At 45.2% G+C, this 14279-nt stretch overlaps 1 protein-coding gene across 2 annotated transcripts in view; it reads right to left on the bottom strand.

Moving 5' to 3' along the window:
* The window catches only part of clcn7 (chloride channel 7), a 103705-nt gene that overhangs the window by 76459 nt on the left and 12967 nt on the right, over positions 1-14279 (bottom strand). The window contains exons 2-6 of one of the 2 annotated variants that reach the window (XM_070900900.1): positions 12370-12438; positions 8715-8786; positions 5421-5486; positions 1037-1169; positions 768-877 (exon numbers count right to left, since the gene is read on the bottom strand). In XM_070900900.1, coding sequence (XP_070757001.1) covers positions 768-877; positions 1037-1169; positions 5421-5486; positions 8715-8786; positions 12370-12438 — 450 coding nt within the window. The remainder of the gene's footprint in view (positions 1-767; positions 878-1036; positions 1170-5420; positions 5487-8714; positions 8787-12369; positions 12439-14279) is intronic. The other variant, XM_070900901.1, reaches the window with a different exon arrangement.

Below are 14279 nucleotides of genomic sequence, written 5' to 3'. Positions count from 1 at the left end.
TTAAATGGCAAGATTCTAAACCGAGCGGAGGAGCAGAAATACAGATCTTTAAAAGATGGGAACACATATAGAAAAATATGTAAAAGAAGCAAAAGGGATTCAGGTTTTAAGTATTGAATATAAAAGCAAGAAAATGCTGCATTTGTGTGAGACATTGAGTAGGCCTTAGTTGGAATACTGTATGCAGCTCTGGGAAATCTGCTACAACAAAGAATATCAGAGCTGCGGAAAGAGTATAATGAAGATTCACTAACATTATACCAGGAATGAGAGAGTATGTGAAAAGGCTCAAAACTAGAGCCGGTTTTCATTAGAACAGAGAAAGTCATGGGAGGAATCCAAGTTTTACAAAATTATGAAAGTATTAAGACAGTAAATAACAAAAGATTATTTCCACCGGTGCACAAATTAGTAGAGGACTGGAACAATGAATATTCCACATATCCCACAAAAAGGCAGACATAGCCAGGGCCCATATGGGTTACCACAGCAGCACCTTTAATTTGGAGGAAGTGTGAAGTCAAAGTTGTTCAATGTCAGAACAAGTTCAGCCAGGTGGAGGAGGGACGGCGACTGATTGGGCCTCCGTTCAAGGAAAAAGCGGAAGGCCCTTAGGCCGGAGATGGTGATGTAGAGGGATTAGATGTCCACAGTAAAAAGGAAACGGTTAGGGCCAGGAAACTGGAAACGTGGCAGAGGGAGTCTGAAGAGTCGCGGATGTAGGTGGGAAGAGACTGGACAAAGAGATAAAACTGAAATCTCATGACCTCTATGAATGCCACCAGAATAGAGCCAATCATCACGAAACCAGCATTCATTGTTGCCCAAAGCACAAGTGAAATGGATAATCCACCTCCTTCCGTAGATTTATCAATATCTACATATTTTTAAGGAAAACCAACAACAACCCAAGTAGAATATTTGAAGAGAGAGATTATACAAACAGAAGGACACGACAATGGAATGCAAACCTCCAGCCAGATGAAATCTGCAGTGACGATACGTCATGTTATTCAGTAAACAAGGAAAAGGATACTTTTTTTAATTACTTTGTACTTTACGTCAGCAAGACGTTCCACAACAATATCGATAAAACAGGCAATAAGGCCAGTAAAGATTCCTATGAATAAACAGACAAGCCATCGTTTGATTTCAAGTGCATGAAAGCCCTGTATGGGGAAAAAAAAAATTGTGAATAAGTTATCAACACTACAGATATGATCAAACTATCACATGACATTAAAAAAAACTATAAACCAGTATTGAAATTGGACAATGTTTAATCCAATAGTGGCACCATGTCACATCATAGGTTTGTGTTCAATGTAGACCATGAAACACTTCATTCATAGAAGGCCAGAGTGCGTGTGCATATTTAGTTATGATCCCATCCCTTCTTCCAATCTCACCCCCTGGTGTGTTTTCACCATCCCCTCTCTGACCCCGAACGATCAGTCCTCAGCAAAGGCCTGAGCTCCATCCCCTTACGCCCCCACCTCAATGAATTTCGAGCTCAGCACGATGTTGAGCTCTTTTGCCACCACCTTCACCTCGTGCCCACTTCTTCAGCCAGGAATCTCGTCCTCCACCTCTCTCCCCCACGCGCACCCCTTCTCCCGTTTTCAGAACTCTCGCTCTACCTGGAGCTCTTGCTCTGGCCTCTTACCCTCTCTAGATCTTTTCATTGCAAACTGCTGACGGGGGGACATCGGCCGCCTCAATTTCTCTGCTCCCCTCACTCACTCCAACCTACATTCCTCTGAACTTGCAGCACTCCGCTCGCTCAGCTCAGATCCAACGCCAACCTTGTCATTAAACTTGCTGACAAGGGTGGCGCTGTTGTTGTTTGGCGAACCGACCTCTACCTTACAGAGGCTGATCACCAACTCTCTGAGGCCTCCTCCTACCTCTCCCTGGATCATTACCCCACCAGTGAACATCAAGCCATCATTTCCCAGACCGTCAGTGACCTCATCTCTTCTGGAGATCTTCCCTCCACAGCCACAAACCTCATAGTTCCTCAACACCGCACAGCCCACTTCTATCTCCTTCCCAAGATCCACAAACAGGATTGCCCCGGTAGACCCATCATTTCAGCCTGTTCTTGCCCCACAGAACTTATTTCTTCTTCTCTCGGCTATTTTTTCTCCCCTTGTCCACTCTCGTCCCACCTATATCCGCGACTCCTCCGACGCCCTCCCTCACTTTAAACAGTTTCCTAGCCACAACCGTCTCCTTTTCACCATGGATGTCCAATCCCTCTACACTTCCATCCCCCACCAGGATGGCCTGAGAGCGCTCCGCTTCTTCCTCGAGCAGAGGCCCAACCAGTCCCCATCCACCACCACCCTCTTCCTCCTCCTCCTCCACCTGGCTGAACTTGTTCTCACATTAAACAACTTCTCCTTTAACTCCCTTACTTTCTCCAAATTAAAGGTGTTGCTATGGGAACCAGCATAGGTCCTAGCTATGACTGCCTTTCCGTGGGACATGCAGAACATTTTTTGTTCCAGTCGTACTTGGGTCCCCTTCCTCACCTCTTTATCTGGTACATTGATGACTGTATCGGTGCCGTTTCTTGCTCTAACCCTGAACTAGAAAATGTCATTTACTTTGCATCCAATTTCCACCCTTCCCTCACATGGTCCATCTCCGACTCTTCCTTTCCTTTCCATGACTTCTCCGTCTTCATTTCTGGCGATAGGCTATCAACCAGTATCCACTAGAAGCACACTGACTCCCACAGCTACCTGGACTACATTTCCTCCCGCCTCGCATCCTGTAAGGACTCCATTCCATTCTCCCAGTTTCTCCGTCTCCGTCGCATCTGCTCTGACGATGCCATCTTTCACACTAGTGCCTCTGACATGTCTTCCTTTTTACTCAACCGAGGATTCCATTCCACCGTGGTTAACATGGCCCTCGACCGTGTTCGTTCTATTCCTCGCACTTCTGCTCTCACCCCTTCCCCTCCACATTCAACAGATCATCCCCTGCCATTTCCGCCACCTCCAATGTGATCCCACCTCCCCTCTGTTTTCTGCATTCCAAAGGGACCCCTCCCTTCTCAACACCCTGGTCCATTCCGCACTCACCCCCAGCACTCCCTCTCCTTCCCACAGCACCTTCCTGTGCAAGCGCAGGAGATGCAACACCTGCCCTTTTATCTCCTCCCTTCCCACTATCCAGGGCCCCAAATACTCCTTCCAGATGAAATAGCAATTTACTTGTACTTCTTTCAATTTAGTATACTGTATTTGCTGCTCACGATGTGGTCTTCTCTACATCGGGGAGATCAAACGCAGATTGAGTGACTGCTTTGCGGAGCACCTCCGTTCAGTCCGTAAGCGTGACCGAGTTTCCAGTCACCTGTCACTTTAATTTCCCGCTCCACTCCCACTCCCATATCTCCGTCCTCGGCCTCCTACACAGTTCCAATGAAGCTCAACGCAAGCTCGAGGAACAGCATATCATATTTCGTTTAGGCTCTTAACAGCCTTCTAGACTCAACATAGAGTTCAACAATTTCAGATAACCGCTACCCACTTTTACCTCTCTCTCTCTCTCTCTTTCCCCCCACCCCCCTCCACCCCGATCTTAGTTTTTTTTCTCTTTGTCTCCAATGGTAGCTGGTCATTATTCCACCATTCACACCCTATCTCGACTAACCTTTTTCCTAACTTCTGCCATTACCATTTAAAATTCGGCCCATCATCCCTTTTGTCTCTCTAATTCCTCCTGCCTTCCACCCTATCACAGACCTTCCCCTTTGTTCTTTTTTCCCCTCACCCTTTCAGTGCTCCTTAAGAATCTGTTCTTTTTGAACATTCGCTAGTTCTGACAAAGGATCATCGACCTGAAAAGTTAACTCTGTTTTTCTTTCCACAGATGCTGCCTGACCCGCTGAGATTTCCAGCATTTTCTGTTTTTATTTCAGGTTCCAGCATCCGCAGTATTTTGCTTTGGCATATTTAGCTAGTCTGGGGTAACCAAATTACAAAGTAAACGGGCCAAAGTCAAAAGCAGGAAGAGTAAATGAGAGAGCTTCACCCTCCTCCTGTTTTAGGTCCTTCCAGCATTCAGGGTGGCTACCAAAAGGGGTCATCAAGATTACCACATGGAATGGCATTTTTGACTGTGTACATCATCCGACGCAATCCTTGAATATATTAATTTGACATTGTTAACTTAGACAACTAGATAGCTCTATCAGCAATCTTGCAAATAATATTTAAAATACCTATGAATCTGTAAGGTACTGCACGGAGTAACACCTTTTGGTTTTAAATCAGGCAGATATACACAAGTTATAACATACATATTATAAATCTCTAAGCTTTGCATCTGCAGATGCCAAGGTATGGAAAAATGTGGCAGCAGCCACTATGTAGCCCACCCCCACAGCGCATGTGTATGCCATTTTGGTGTGTTAGTTCATTTACCAACATGTTGCCAAATAGATGATGAAAACAGTACATTGAAATACTTTATAAACAGGGGCTTTATAGAGCACTTGAAGGCCTTCTCCAACATGTGCAAAGTCATTAAAAATATGGTTCAAGGCCCATTAATATTGATGTATACAACAATCTTATCCAACCCAAGGGCCTTTAATGAATAGAAAAGTAAACCTCCAGCCTCTGCTCCTGCCATGGCTTTCTCCCTCCTACAATGCCATTCCTGCTTCTTGAGTAATATATTTAGATGCATACCTCACATTTCCCAGCAGACAAAGTATGTTGCAGTCCCTATACATGATGAGCCCCAGACATGCTCTTTTTGCTAATGTTCAAACCACTCAGACAAATAGTTGAAATGTACTCAGTCCCTGACCTCGCTGTCCCTGCTCATGAGTGCTGCCAAACTGCCAGTACTATCACTTAGTGTTACAGGCAGCAGTTGATTGCCTCATTACACATTACCATGTGTAAAAACAGCATGATATAATTTGTAAACCGTTAGATCAGTAACTTAAACATACAAGCAGATTTAAAAGCCCAAGAGAAATATTCGATGAGAATTATCAGACGATGAAAGCAGCTCTCCTTCCCAGCCACAGCCTCAATGCCCCAGTTTCATTCTTACTTGTTCATGTTACACCAGCTGCTGCATTGCATGACCCTACCCCCAATCTGGTACATGTTGGCTGACACCTTTGTGCATAAGACAGGAATTGAGCACATCACAAAAAGAACTAGTGAGTCATACAGAAGAGAGGAGACAGAAGAAAGGAGAACTTCAAGAGTGATAAAGGATGAGAAAGAGGGACTAATGCAAACACCAGAAGGAAAACTTCCGTTAACAATGTGAGACATAAACAAGTAGAAAGGAACAAGATATGTTATTTCTGTCTCAGCAACACTACTGGAGGTGAATATGTATTACTAAAAGAAATGGACAGATTGCATAAAAGTACTTACTATTTTGCTTATCCTCCTTTCTTCCTCCATGAATAGCTGATTTTCACTATTGTCATAGTCAAGGCTCTAAAGAAAAACAATTTACGAATAAACCAAAATCCATGCTACGACACACTAACAGGAATTGGACAAGACAAAGTGCAGCGGACAATTCTTTTCTTCAATTTTTGGATAAATGTCACCAAAAGCTTATAAACCTTAAATTAAGAGAACACTTTCTGACACAGGGTCTTCAGGCTGACTATTATTGATGGAGTACATGATGATAGAGAACAAATATTTGATAATATATAATGCTACGGTACACCCAACAATTTTAGAAACCACTGTAAATATAAAAATGTGATGTCCACTTATAAACTGAAACACCAACAGGAGGGGACAGCCTTGAACATAGATCCACACACAGGAGATATGATCTTGGTGACGTATAAAAACACAGCACAGTTCTTTTTAAAAGGGACTGATCTACATGATTTTTCTTTCCCTTACCAACAACTTGTATGACTATTGAACTACAAAGAAAAACATTTCAAGGCACATCACTAGAGTGTTAAGACAAAAAAATTGACACCGAGCCACACAAGGAGATATTAGTGCAGAGGACCAAATGCTTGGTCAAAGAGGTAGGTTTTAAGGAGCATCTTGAAGGAGGAAAGAGAGGTAGAGAGGCGGAGAGGTTTAGGTAGGGAATTCCAGAGCTTAGGGCCTAGCAATAGAAGGCACGGCCACCAATGGTTCAGCGATTATAATCAGGGATGCTCAAGAGGGCATAGTTAGAGGAGCGCAGACATCTCGGGAGGGGCGGGGGTTGTAGAGTTGGAGATTACAGGGACAGGGAGGGGATGAGAATTTTGAAATCGAGGTGTTGTTTAACCAGGAGCCAATGTAGGCTAGCGAGCACAGGGGTGATGGGTGAACAGGACTTGATGCAAGTTAGGACACAGGCAGCAGAGTTTTGGATGACCTCAAGTTTACACAGGGTCATCTTCATAGACAGTCCCTCGGAATCGAGGAAGACTTCTTAGAATGAGTCCTTAGGTGGCTGAACAGTCCAATACGAGAGCCACAGTCCCTGCCACAGGTGGGACAGACAGTCGTTGAGGGCAAGGGAGGGTGGGACAGGTTTGTCACACGTTTTTTCCGCTGCCTGCACTTGTTTTCTGCATGCACTCGGCAATGAGACTCGAGGCGCTCAGCATCCTCCCGGATGCACTTCTTCCACTTAGAGTGGTCTGTGGCCAGGGACTCCCAGGTGTCAGTGGGGATGTTGTACTTTATCAGGGAGGCTTTGAGGGTGTCCTTGTAACGTTTCCTCTGCCCACCTTTGATTCATTTGCTATGAAGGTGTTCCGGGTAGAGCGCTTACTTTGGGAGTCTCGTATCAGGCATGCGGACAATGTGGCCTACCCAGCGGAGCTGATCAAGTGTGGTCAGTGCTTCAATGCTGGGGATGTTGGCCTAGTCGAGGACGCTAATGTTGGTATGTCTGCCCTCCCAGGGGATTTGTAGAATCTTGCGGACTTCAGGTGTCTACTGTACATGATCCATGTCTCTGAGCCAGACATGTATTACTACAGTCCTGTAGACACCATGAGCTTGGCAGTAGATTTGAGGGCCTGGTCTTCGAACGCTCTTTTCCTCAGGCGGCCGAAGGCTGCGTTGGCGCACTGGAGGCGGTGTTGAATCTCATCAATGTCTGCTTTTGTTGATAAGAGGCTCCAGATATATGGGAAATGGGTAGAAAGTCGGAGGCCAGCCATCAATGCAATGGATTAGTCAAGTTTAGAGGTAACAAAGGCATGGATGAGGGTTTCAGCAGCGGATGAACTGAGGCAAGGGTGGAGATGGCAATGTTACACAGGTGGAAATAGGCGGTTTTAGATCTGCCGCGGTTATGTGGTTGGAAGCTCATTTCAGGGTCAACTTTGACACCAAGGTTATGAACAGTGTGGTTCTGCCTCAGACAGATGTTAGGGAGAGGGATGGAGTCAATGGCTAGGGAACGGAGTTTGTGGCGGGGATCAAAAACAATGGCTTTGTTCTTCCCAATATTTAATTGGAGAACATTTCTGCTCATCCAGAAATGGAGGTCAGACAAGCAGTCTGATAACTTAGAGACCGCGGAGGGGTCGAGAGAAGTGGTGGTGAGCTGGAGCTGGATGTTGTTTGCGGAACTGTCCCTTTGTTTTTGGATGATGTCACCAAGGAGCAGCATGTAGATGAGAAAAAGGAGGGGGCCAAGGATGGATCCTTGGGGGACACCAGCGGTAACAATGCTGGAGCGGGAAGAGAAGCCTTTGCAGGTGATTTTCTAGCTATGATTAGATAGATAAGAATGGAACCAGGCGAGTGCTGTCCCACCCAGCTGGACGATGGTGGAGAGGCGTTGGAGAAGGATGGAGTGGTCAAATGTGTCAACGGCTGCAGACAAGTCAAGCAAGATGAGGAGAGATGGTTTACCACATTTGTGACTTTGATGAGAGCCGTTTCAGTACTGTGGCGGGGCGGAAACCTGATTGGAGGGATTCAAACATGGAGTTGCGGGAAAGATAGGCAAGGATTTGGGAGGGGACAACATGTTCAACAACATTGGAGACGGGGCGGTAATTTGCAAGGAGAGATCGATCAAGGGTTTTTTTTGAGGAACAAACGAAATAGGAGGAGGAGTAGGCCCTTTGGCCCCTCGAGCCTGCTCTGCCATTCAATAAGATCATGGCTGATCTGATCTTCGCCTCAACTCCACTTCCCTGCACGCTCCCCATAACCCAAGGAGAGAGAAACGTTAACAATGTCAGCTGACATGGGAGCCAAAAAAGGAAGTTGGGTGGTTAGTAGTTTGATGTGAATAGGGTCGAGGGAGCAGGAATCCACATAAGGGAGCCCTAATATGCTAATGCTCAATTTTTTTTCCTCCAGAGAAGACAACTGCACAAATTGTCTTGAACACTGGTACAAAGCTATCATTAACTGTGTATCATTAACTGTGTAACACGCTTTTTGCCTCTGCTGGGGGAGCGAGGTTGGAACAAAATTCAACAATGGCGAGATGTTCCAATGCAGTCCAAGCATGAAGTGTTATGTGGATAATATCATATCGACATCAAAACATCCTAAAGCGTTCAAGTCTTTGTGATTTTCCTGTCTGTCAACTTGGGTTTATTCCTGCAGTATGTGAAGGTATGCCAGTGTAAGAACCAACCCTTTCATCATTGTCTCTGAATTAACTGGAACACCAATGCAATATGTACACTGTGAAAGGATTGACACAAGATGACAAGCAGTGTCAATTACCTCATACTTAAGTGAAAGAAGTTTTTCATTGTGTAGAATTTCCTTGGAAACACAAGTAGGTGGATTTTCATCCTAAGGGAAAAAAAGTACGTGAAAAAATAAATTTTGTTTTAGTACACAGCACATCAATTTTTATTTTAAAGTTTACCACCTATATTACAAAAGGAAAATCAGCAGTGACAATGACCTAGGCTTTCCACCTCCACAAACCAATTTTTCAGTGGACGTGGGGCAGTAGGCTGCGGAAAGCTACTCAAGAACATGTTCCACTCCCCGCCATTTTCCAGTGGCCGGGTCAGTTGGGGAAAGCAGACCCTACCCATATGTGGCCGAATGGACAGTGATTCCATGCAAATGAAGGAAACATGGCCCACACCATGTTTGCCACCATTTGCACTCTTCAAACACTGGACGTACAGACCACGCATTAGGCTCTTGTATCTAGTGATCAGAAGTCGGTGGAGCATTAGGAGAAAAGAGGTCTGCGCAAGTGCAACCAGAGCACAGTCTCCATCACCCAAATGAAAAATATTCTGAAATGTTTTTTTTAATTAAGTGTAATCAAAAACTAACTAAGAACCATGAAAATTCCTTAATTCCATTTTATAATATGCAGCATTAAAAATTCACCTCAAATTCTTTTTATTCATTCCTGGGTTGTGGCGTCTCTGGCAAGACCAGCATTTATTGTCCATCCCCAATTGCCCTTAGAAGGTAGTGGTGAGCCACCTTCTTGAACCGCTACAGTCCGTGTGGTGAAGGTACTCCCATAATGTTGTTCGGGAGGGAGTTTCAGGATTTTGACCCACTGACAATAAATAAATGGCGATATGTTTTCAGTCAGGATGGTGTGTAACTTGGAGGGGAACTTGCAGGTAATAGTGTTCCCATGCGCCTCCTGCTTTTGGCCTTCTAGATGGTAGAGGTTGCAGGTTTGGGAGGTGCTGTTGAAGAAGCCTTGGCGAGTTGCTGCAGTGCATCTTGTAGATGGTACATACTACAGCCTCGGTGCACCGATGGTGGAGGGAATGAATGTTTAAGGTGGTGGAGAGGGTGCCAATCAAGCGGGCTGCTTTGTTCTAGGTGGTCATTGATGGAGCTGCTGAAGATGGTTGGGCCTCCGTCACTACCCTGAGGAACTCCTGCAGTGATGCCCTACGGCTGGGATAATTGACCTCCAACAACCACAACCATCTTCCTTTGTGCTAAGTATGAATCCAGCCACAGGAGAGTTGTTACCCTGATTCCCATTGACTTCAATTTTACTAGGGCTCCTTGATGCCATACTCGATAAAATGCTGCCTTGATGTTAAGGGCAGTCACTCTCACCTCACCTCTGGAATTCAGCTCTTTTGTCCATGTTTGGACCAAGGCTGTAATAAGGTCTGGAGATCCTGCCGGCAACAGTAAGCAGGTTATTGGTGAGTAAGTGTCCTGTTATTGATAGCACTGTTGATGCCATCTTCTATCATTTTGCTGATGATGGAGTTGACTGATGGGGCGGTATTTGGCCGGATTGGATTTGTCCTTTTTGACAAGACATACCTGGACTATTTTCCACATTGTCAGGTAGATGCCAGTGTTGTAACTGTACTGGAACAGCTTGGCTAGAAACACGGCTAGTTCTGGAGCAAAAGTCTAAAGTATGACAGCCTGGATGTTGTCTGGGTCCATAGCCTTTGCTGTATCCAGTGCGCTCAGCCATTTCTTGATCTGACATGGCACGAATTGAATTGACTGAAGACTGGCTTATGTGATGGTGGGGACCTCAAGAGGAGGCCGAGATGGATCATCCACTCGACACTTCTGGCTCAAGATGTTTGAAAATGCTTCAGCCTAGTCTTTTGCACTCACTTGCTGGGCTCCACCTTCATTGAGGATGGGAATATTCATGGAGCCCTCCTCTTCCTGCTGGTTGTGTAATTGTTCAACACTATTTACAACTGGCTGTGGCAGGACTGCAGAGCTTTGAGTTGATCCGCTGATTGTGGGATCGCTTAGCTTTGTCTATAGCATGCTGCTTTCGCTGTTTAGCATGCATGTAGTCCTGTGTTGCAACTTCCCCAGGTTGACACCTCATTTTTAGTTACGCCCAACAGGTAGATTGGTGAGGATGAGGTCAAGTAGGGTTTTCCCTTGTGTTGGTTCTTTCACCACCTGCCGCAGGCCAGACTGGCAGCTATGTCCTTCAGGACTCGGCCAGCTCGGTCAGTAGTGGTGCTACTAAGTCACTTTTGGTGATGGACATTGAAGTCCCCTACCCAGAATACATTCTGTGCCCTTGCTACCCTCAGTGCTTCTTCCAAGTGGTGTTCAACATGGAAGAGTACAGATTCATCAGCTGAGGGAGGGCAGTCGGTGGTAATCAGCAGGAGGTTTCCTAGCCCATGAGTGACCTGAAGCCATGAGTTTTCATGGGGTCTGGAGTCAATATTAAGGACTCCCAGGGCCACTCCCTCCCTCCTGTGCCGCCACCTCTGGTGGGTCTGGCCTGCTGATGGGACAGGACATACCCAGGGATAGTGATGGAGGAGTCTGGGACATTGGCTGAAAGGTAAGATTCTGTGAGTATGACTACGTCAAGCTGTTGCTTGACAAGTCTGTGGGACAGCTCTCCCAATTTTGGAACATATCCCCAGATGTTAGTGAGGAGGACTTTGCAGGGTCGACTGCGCTGGGTGTGCTGTTGTCGTGTCCAAAGCCGGTACCAAGGTAGATGCTGAGTGGTCTGTCCGGTTTTATTTTTATTATTGCTTTTTGTAGTGGTTTGTTATGCCCGAGTGGCTTGCGAGGCCATTTCAGAGGCTAGTTAAGAGTCAACCACATTGCTGTGGGTCTGGAGTCACATGTAGGCCAGTGGCCTCCCGACCTGCGAGAGAACAGCTCTGCAGGTCGGACTATAAAAGAGCTGGAGCGACGAGCCCTGGAACATCGGGGCCCCCCGACCTGCGAGAGAACAGTTCCAGCAGAGGAGCGGCGAGAGATCGTGGTGGAGGTGCGACAGATGAGGGTACAGGGCCCAAAAGAGCAGAGAGTCCAGGGGCAGCACGGGCCAGCCCACACTGCAATATGTGCGCATGCAAGGTCCGTGCAGCAGAGCAGGTCTTCAATCGTCTTGGTTAATCCTTGCCACTGGACCAAGACCTAGCTCCGCCAAGCCCGTGGGGTGGCTGGTGTGCAGCGGTCACCACATTAAAAAAATCGATGCACACGTATCTTCCACCCCCTCAATTGGAGCTCAGGACTGGAACATCGGGTCCTTCATCGAAACACCTGTGAAATTATGGAAGCAAGTCATCCTCGTTCGAGGGCCTATGATGATGATGATAGACCAGACCAAGTAAGGACGGCAGATTTCCTTCTCGGAACCTGATGGGTTTTTACGACAATCCGATAGTTTCATGGTCACCATTACTGATGCTAGATATTTACTTCAGAATTATTTAATTAAGTGAATTTAAATCCAGAGTTAGAGGAGCAAAGGGTATGATGGGATTTGAACTTGCATCTCTGGATCATTAGTCCAGGCATCTGGATTACTAGCCCAGTAACATAACCACTATGCTACTGTTCCCGTGTTATAGCATTGTGTTTGCAAAGTTGCAACTGTTCTTTGGTGCACACAAAAAGGTTTTTTTTTTTAAAAAGTAATTACCTGTGCGGTATCGTCATCTAGATTCACCGTGGTCAGCCTTTCAATACGGAAAAAGTTGGTATGGGAAAACTGGAACATAAAAAAAAACATCCACTCAATATAATTTTAGCAGATGCACATGATTCCAACACAAAATAAATGAGATAGGAACAGATGGCACAATAGCAAAAGCCATAAATGGAAATCAGATACTTTTGATATGAACATAAACTTGCAGCTCTATGAACATACAATTCCTTTGTCTGGCTCTTGCGTTTTGCAAGATAGGCCATCCTATCTTATCGGAATATCTGCCTGCCCCAATAAAGTTAATAATCAATTAGCAAAAGTTCAGGAATTGGCTGTGTTTAGTATTCCTACTTGACTTCAATAATCCACGAGTGTGGATCATACTTCACTGCCTATACCAGTTACTCCACTAACTCTGGATGAAGAGCTGTGCACCATGCTCACTCTCCCGCCCAGAGGCCAATCCTTCACTCATGTTTCTATCCATATTGCTACATTTATTCTGTTATCATGTACTTGAACTTCTGTAACAAGCCGACATTTACACTAAATCCTTATACAGTAATCTCCTGCATTCCTTTGATCAAGAAAAACGATTGAATATTTCAATCATTATGACTTGGATGAAGGAATAGAGAGTTGTATATTCAGCATTGCAGGTGACACTAAGTTAGGAGGTACAGCTAGTTGTGTAGTTTGGAGCAGAACGTTACAAAGAGACATAGCTAGATTGGCGAGTTATCGCGGTCAGCGGCGAAGAAACGGCACTTGCCATTCATCACACTTACAGCTGCCCAAAGACTTTTCATGGGCTTTTGCACGGCAACTTAGTCATCGGGAGTCTGAAATAGTGCGGTGCCCTCTACAGAGGATCTGGGACCCGTGTGAACAGGACAAGCAACAGCGTGGCACTTCAACCAGATTGAAGAATCCTTACTGAGACACGCAGAGTCTAAACCAGGCAAGCGTAAGTTAGAATATTTAATACAATGCAAAATCATGTACAAAAAGCAAACTGGAGAGGGAAAGTTGGGATAAAGAAAAAGTTGGAAAAAAATGAAATTTTTAAGTCTCCAACAATAAGGAATAAAACTCCACATGTGTAAAGGTAAATTTTCAGTAAATTTGGGTAATAATTAAGACTTTTCACACCATTAAAAATTCATTTACAGTTGACTGAACAAGACCCAACTTTTTCTGGCATGTTTAGTGGGGCAAGTACTGCAACTTCATGCCCTTCATGTGTTTAAATGCCAAGTCTCTCGGCGAGGTACCAGTGTAGTGAAGCCTGTGGAGGAGCAGGGCAAATTTGACAGCAACTTACCGATTTCCGCGTTCAACTGCACATGTGCGGATGCCGCAAGATTCTGTCCAATTTATTCCTGAATAACAGTCAACTCTGAAATCCTCATTTTCAATCCTACTGCAAAATCTGGGCCATTAAATGAGTGGCCGAAACCGTGGCAGCTGCCGTTCAATGTGGGGAAGTATAAGAAAATCGGAATATTTTCTTAATGATGAGAAATGAGAAACTGTGGATTAGCAAAGGTTTGTTGGAGGTATTCATGTGTACACTTCTCTAAAAGCTAGTGCACAGCCAGAGAGTAATCAAAAAGACTAATGGTTTGTTGGCCTTTATTTCAAGGGGGTTGGAATACAAAGGGGTGGAAGTTATGCAACAATTATATAAAGCTTTGGTTAGACCGCATCTGGACAACTGCACCAGAGTTTTGGGCACCGAACCTCAGGAAAGATAATATTGGCCTTGAAGGGAAAGCAATCCAGACAGACTAGAACAGTGCATAAACTTGACTTTGTAGTCCCTTAAGCTTAGAAGGTTGACGGATGATCTAATCAAGGTCTTTAAAATGATTTGGGATTTGATAGGGTAGATAGAGAAA

This window comes from Pristiophorus japonicus, chromosome 15 (assembly GCF_044704955.1).
Source record: "Pristiophorus japonicus isolate sPriJap1 chromosome 15, sPriJap1.hap1, whole genome shotgun sequence".
NCBI classification, from domain to species: Eukaryota; Metazoa; Chordata; class Chondrichthyes; family Pristiophoridae; genus Pristiophorus; species Pristiophorus japonicus.
Note: the sequence above shows the minus strand (reverse complement) of the source record. Positions and strands in the feature narration are given on the sequence as shown.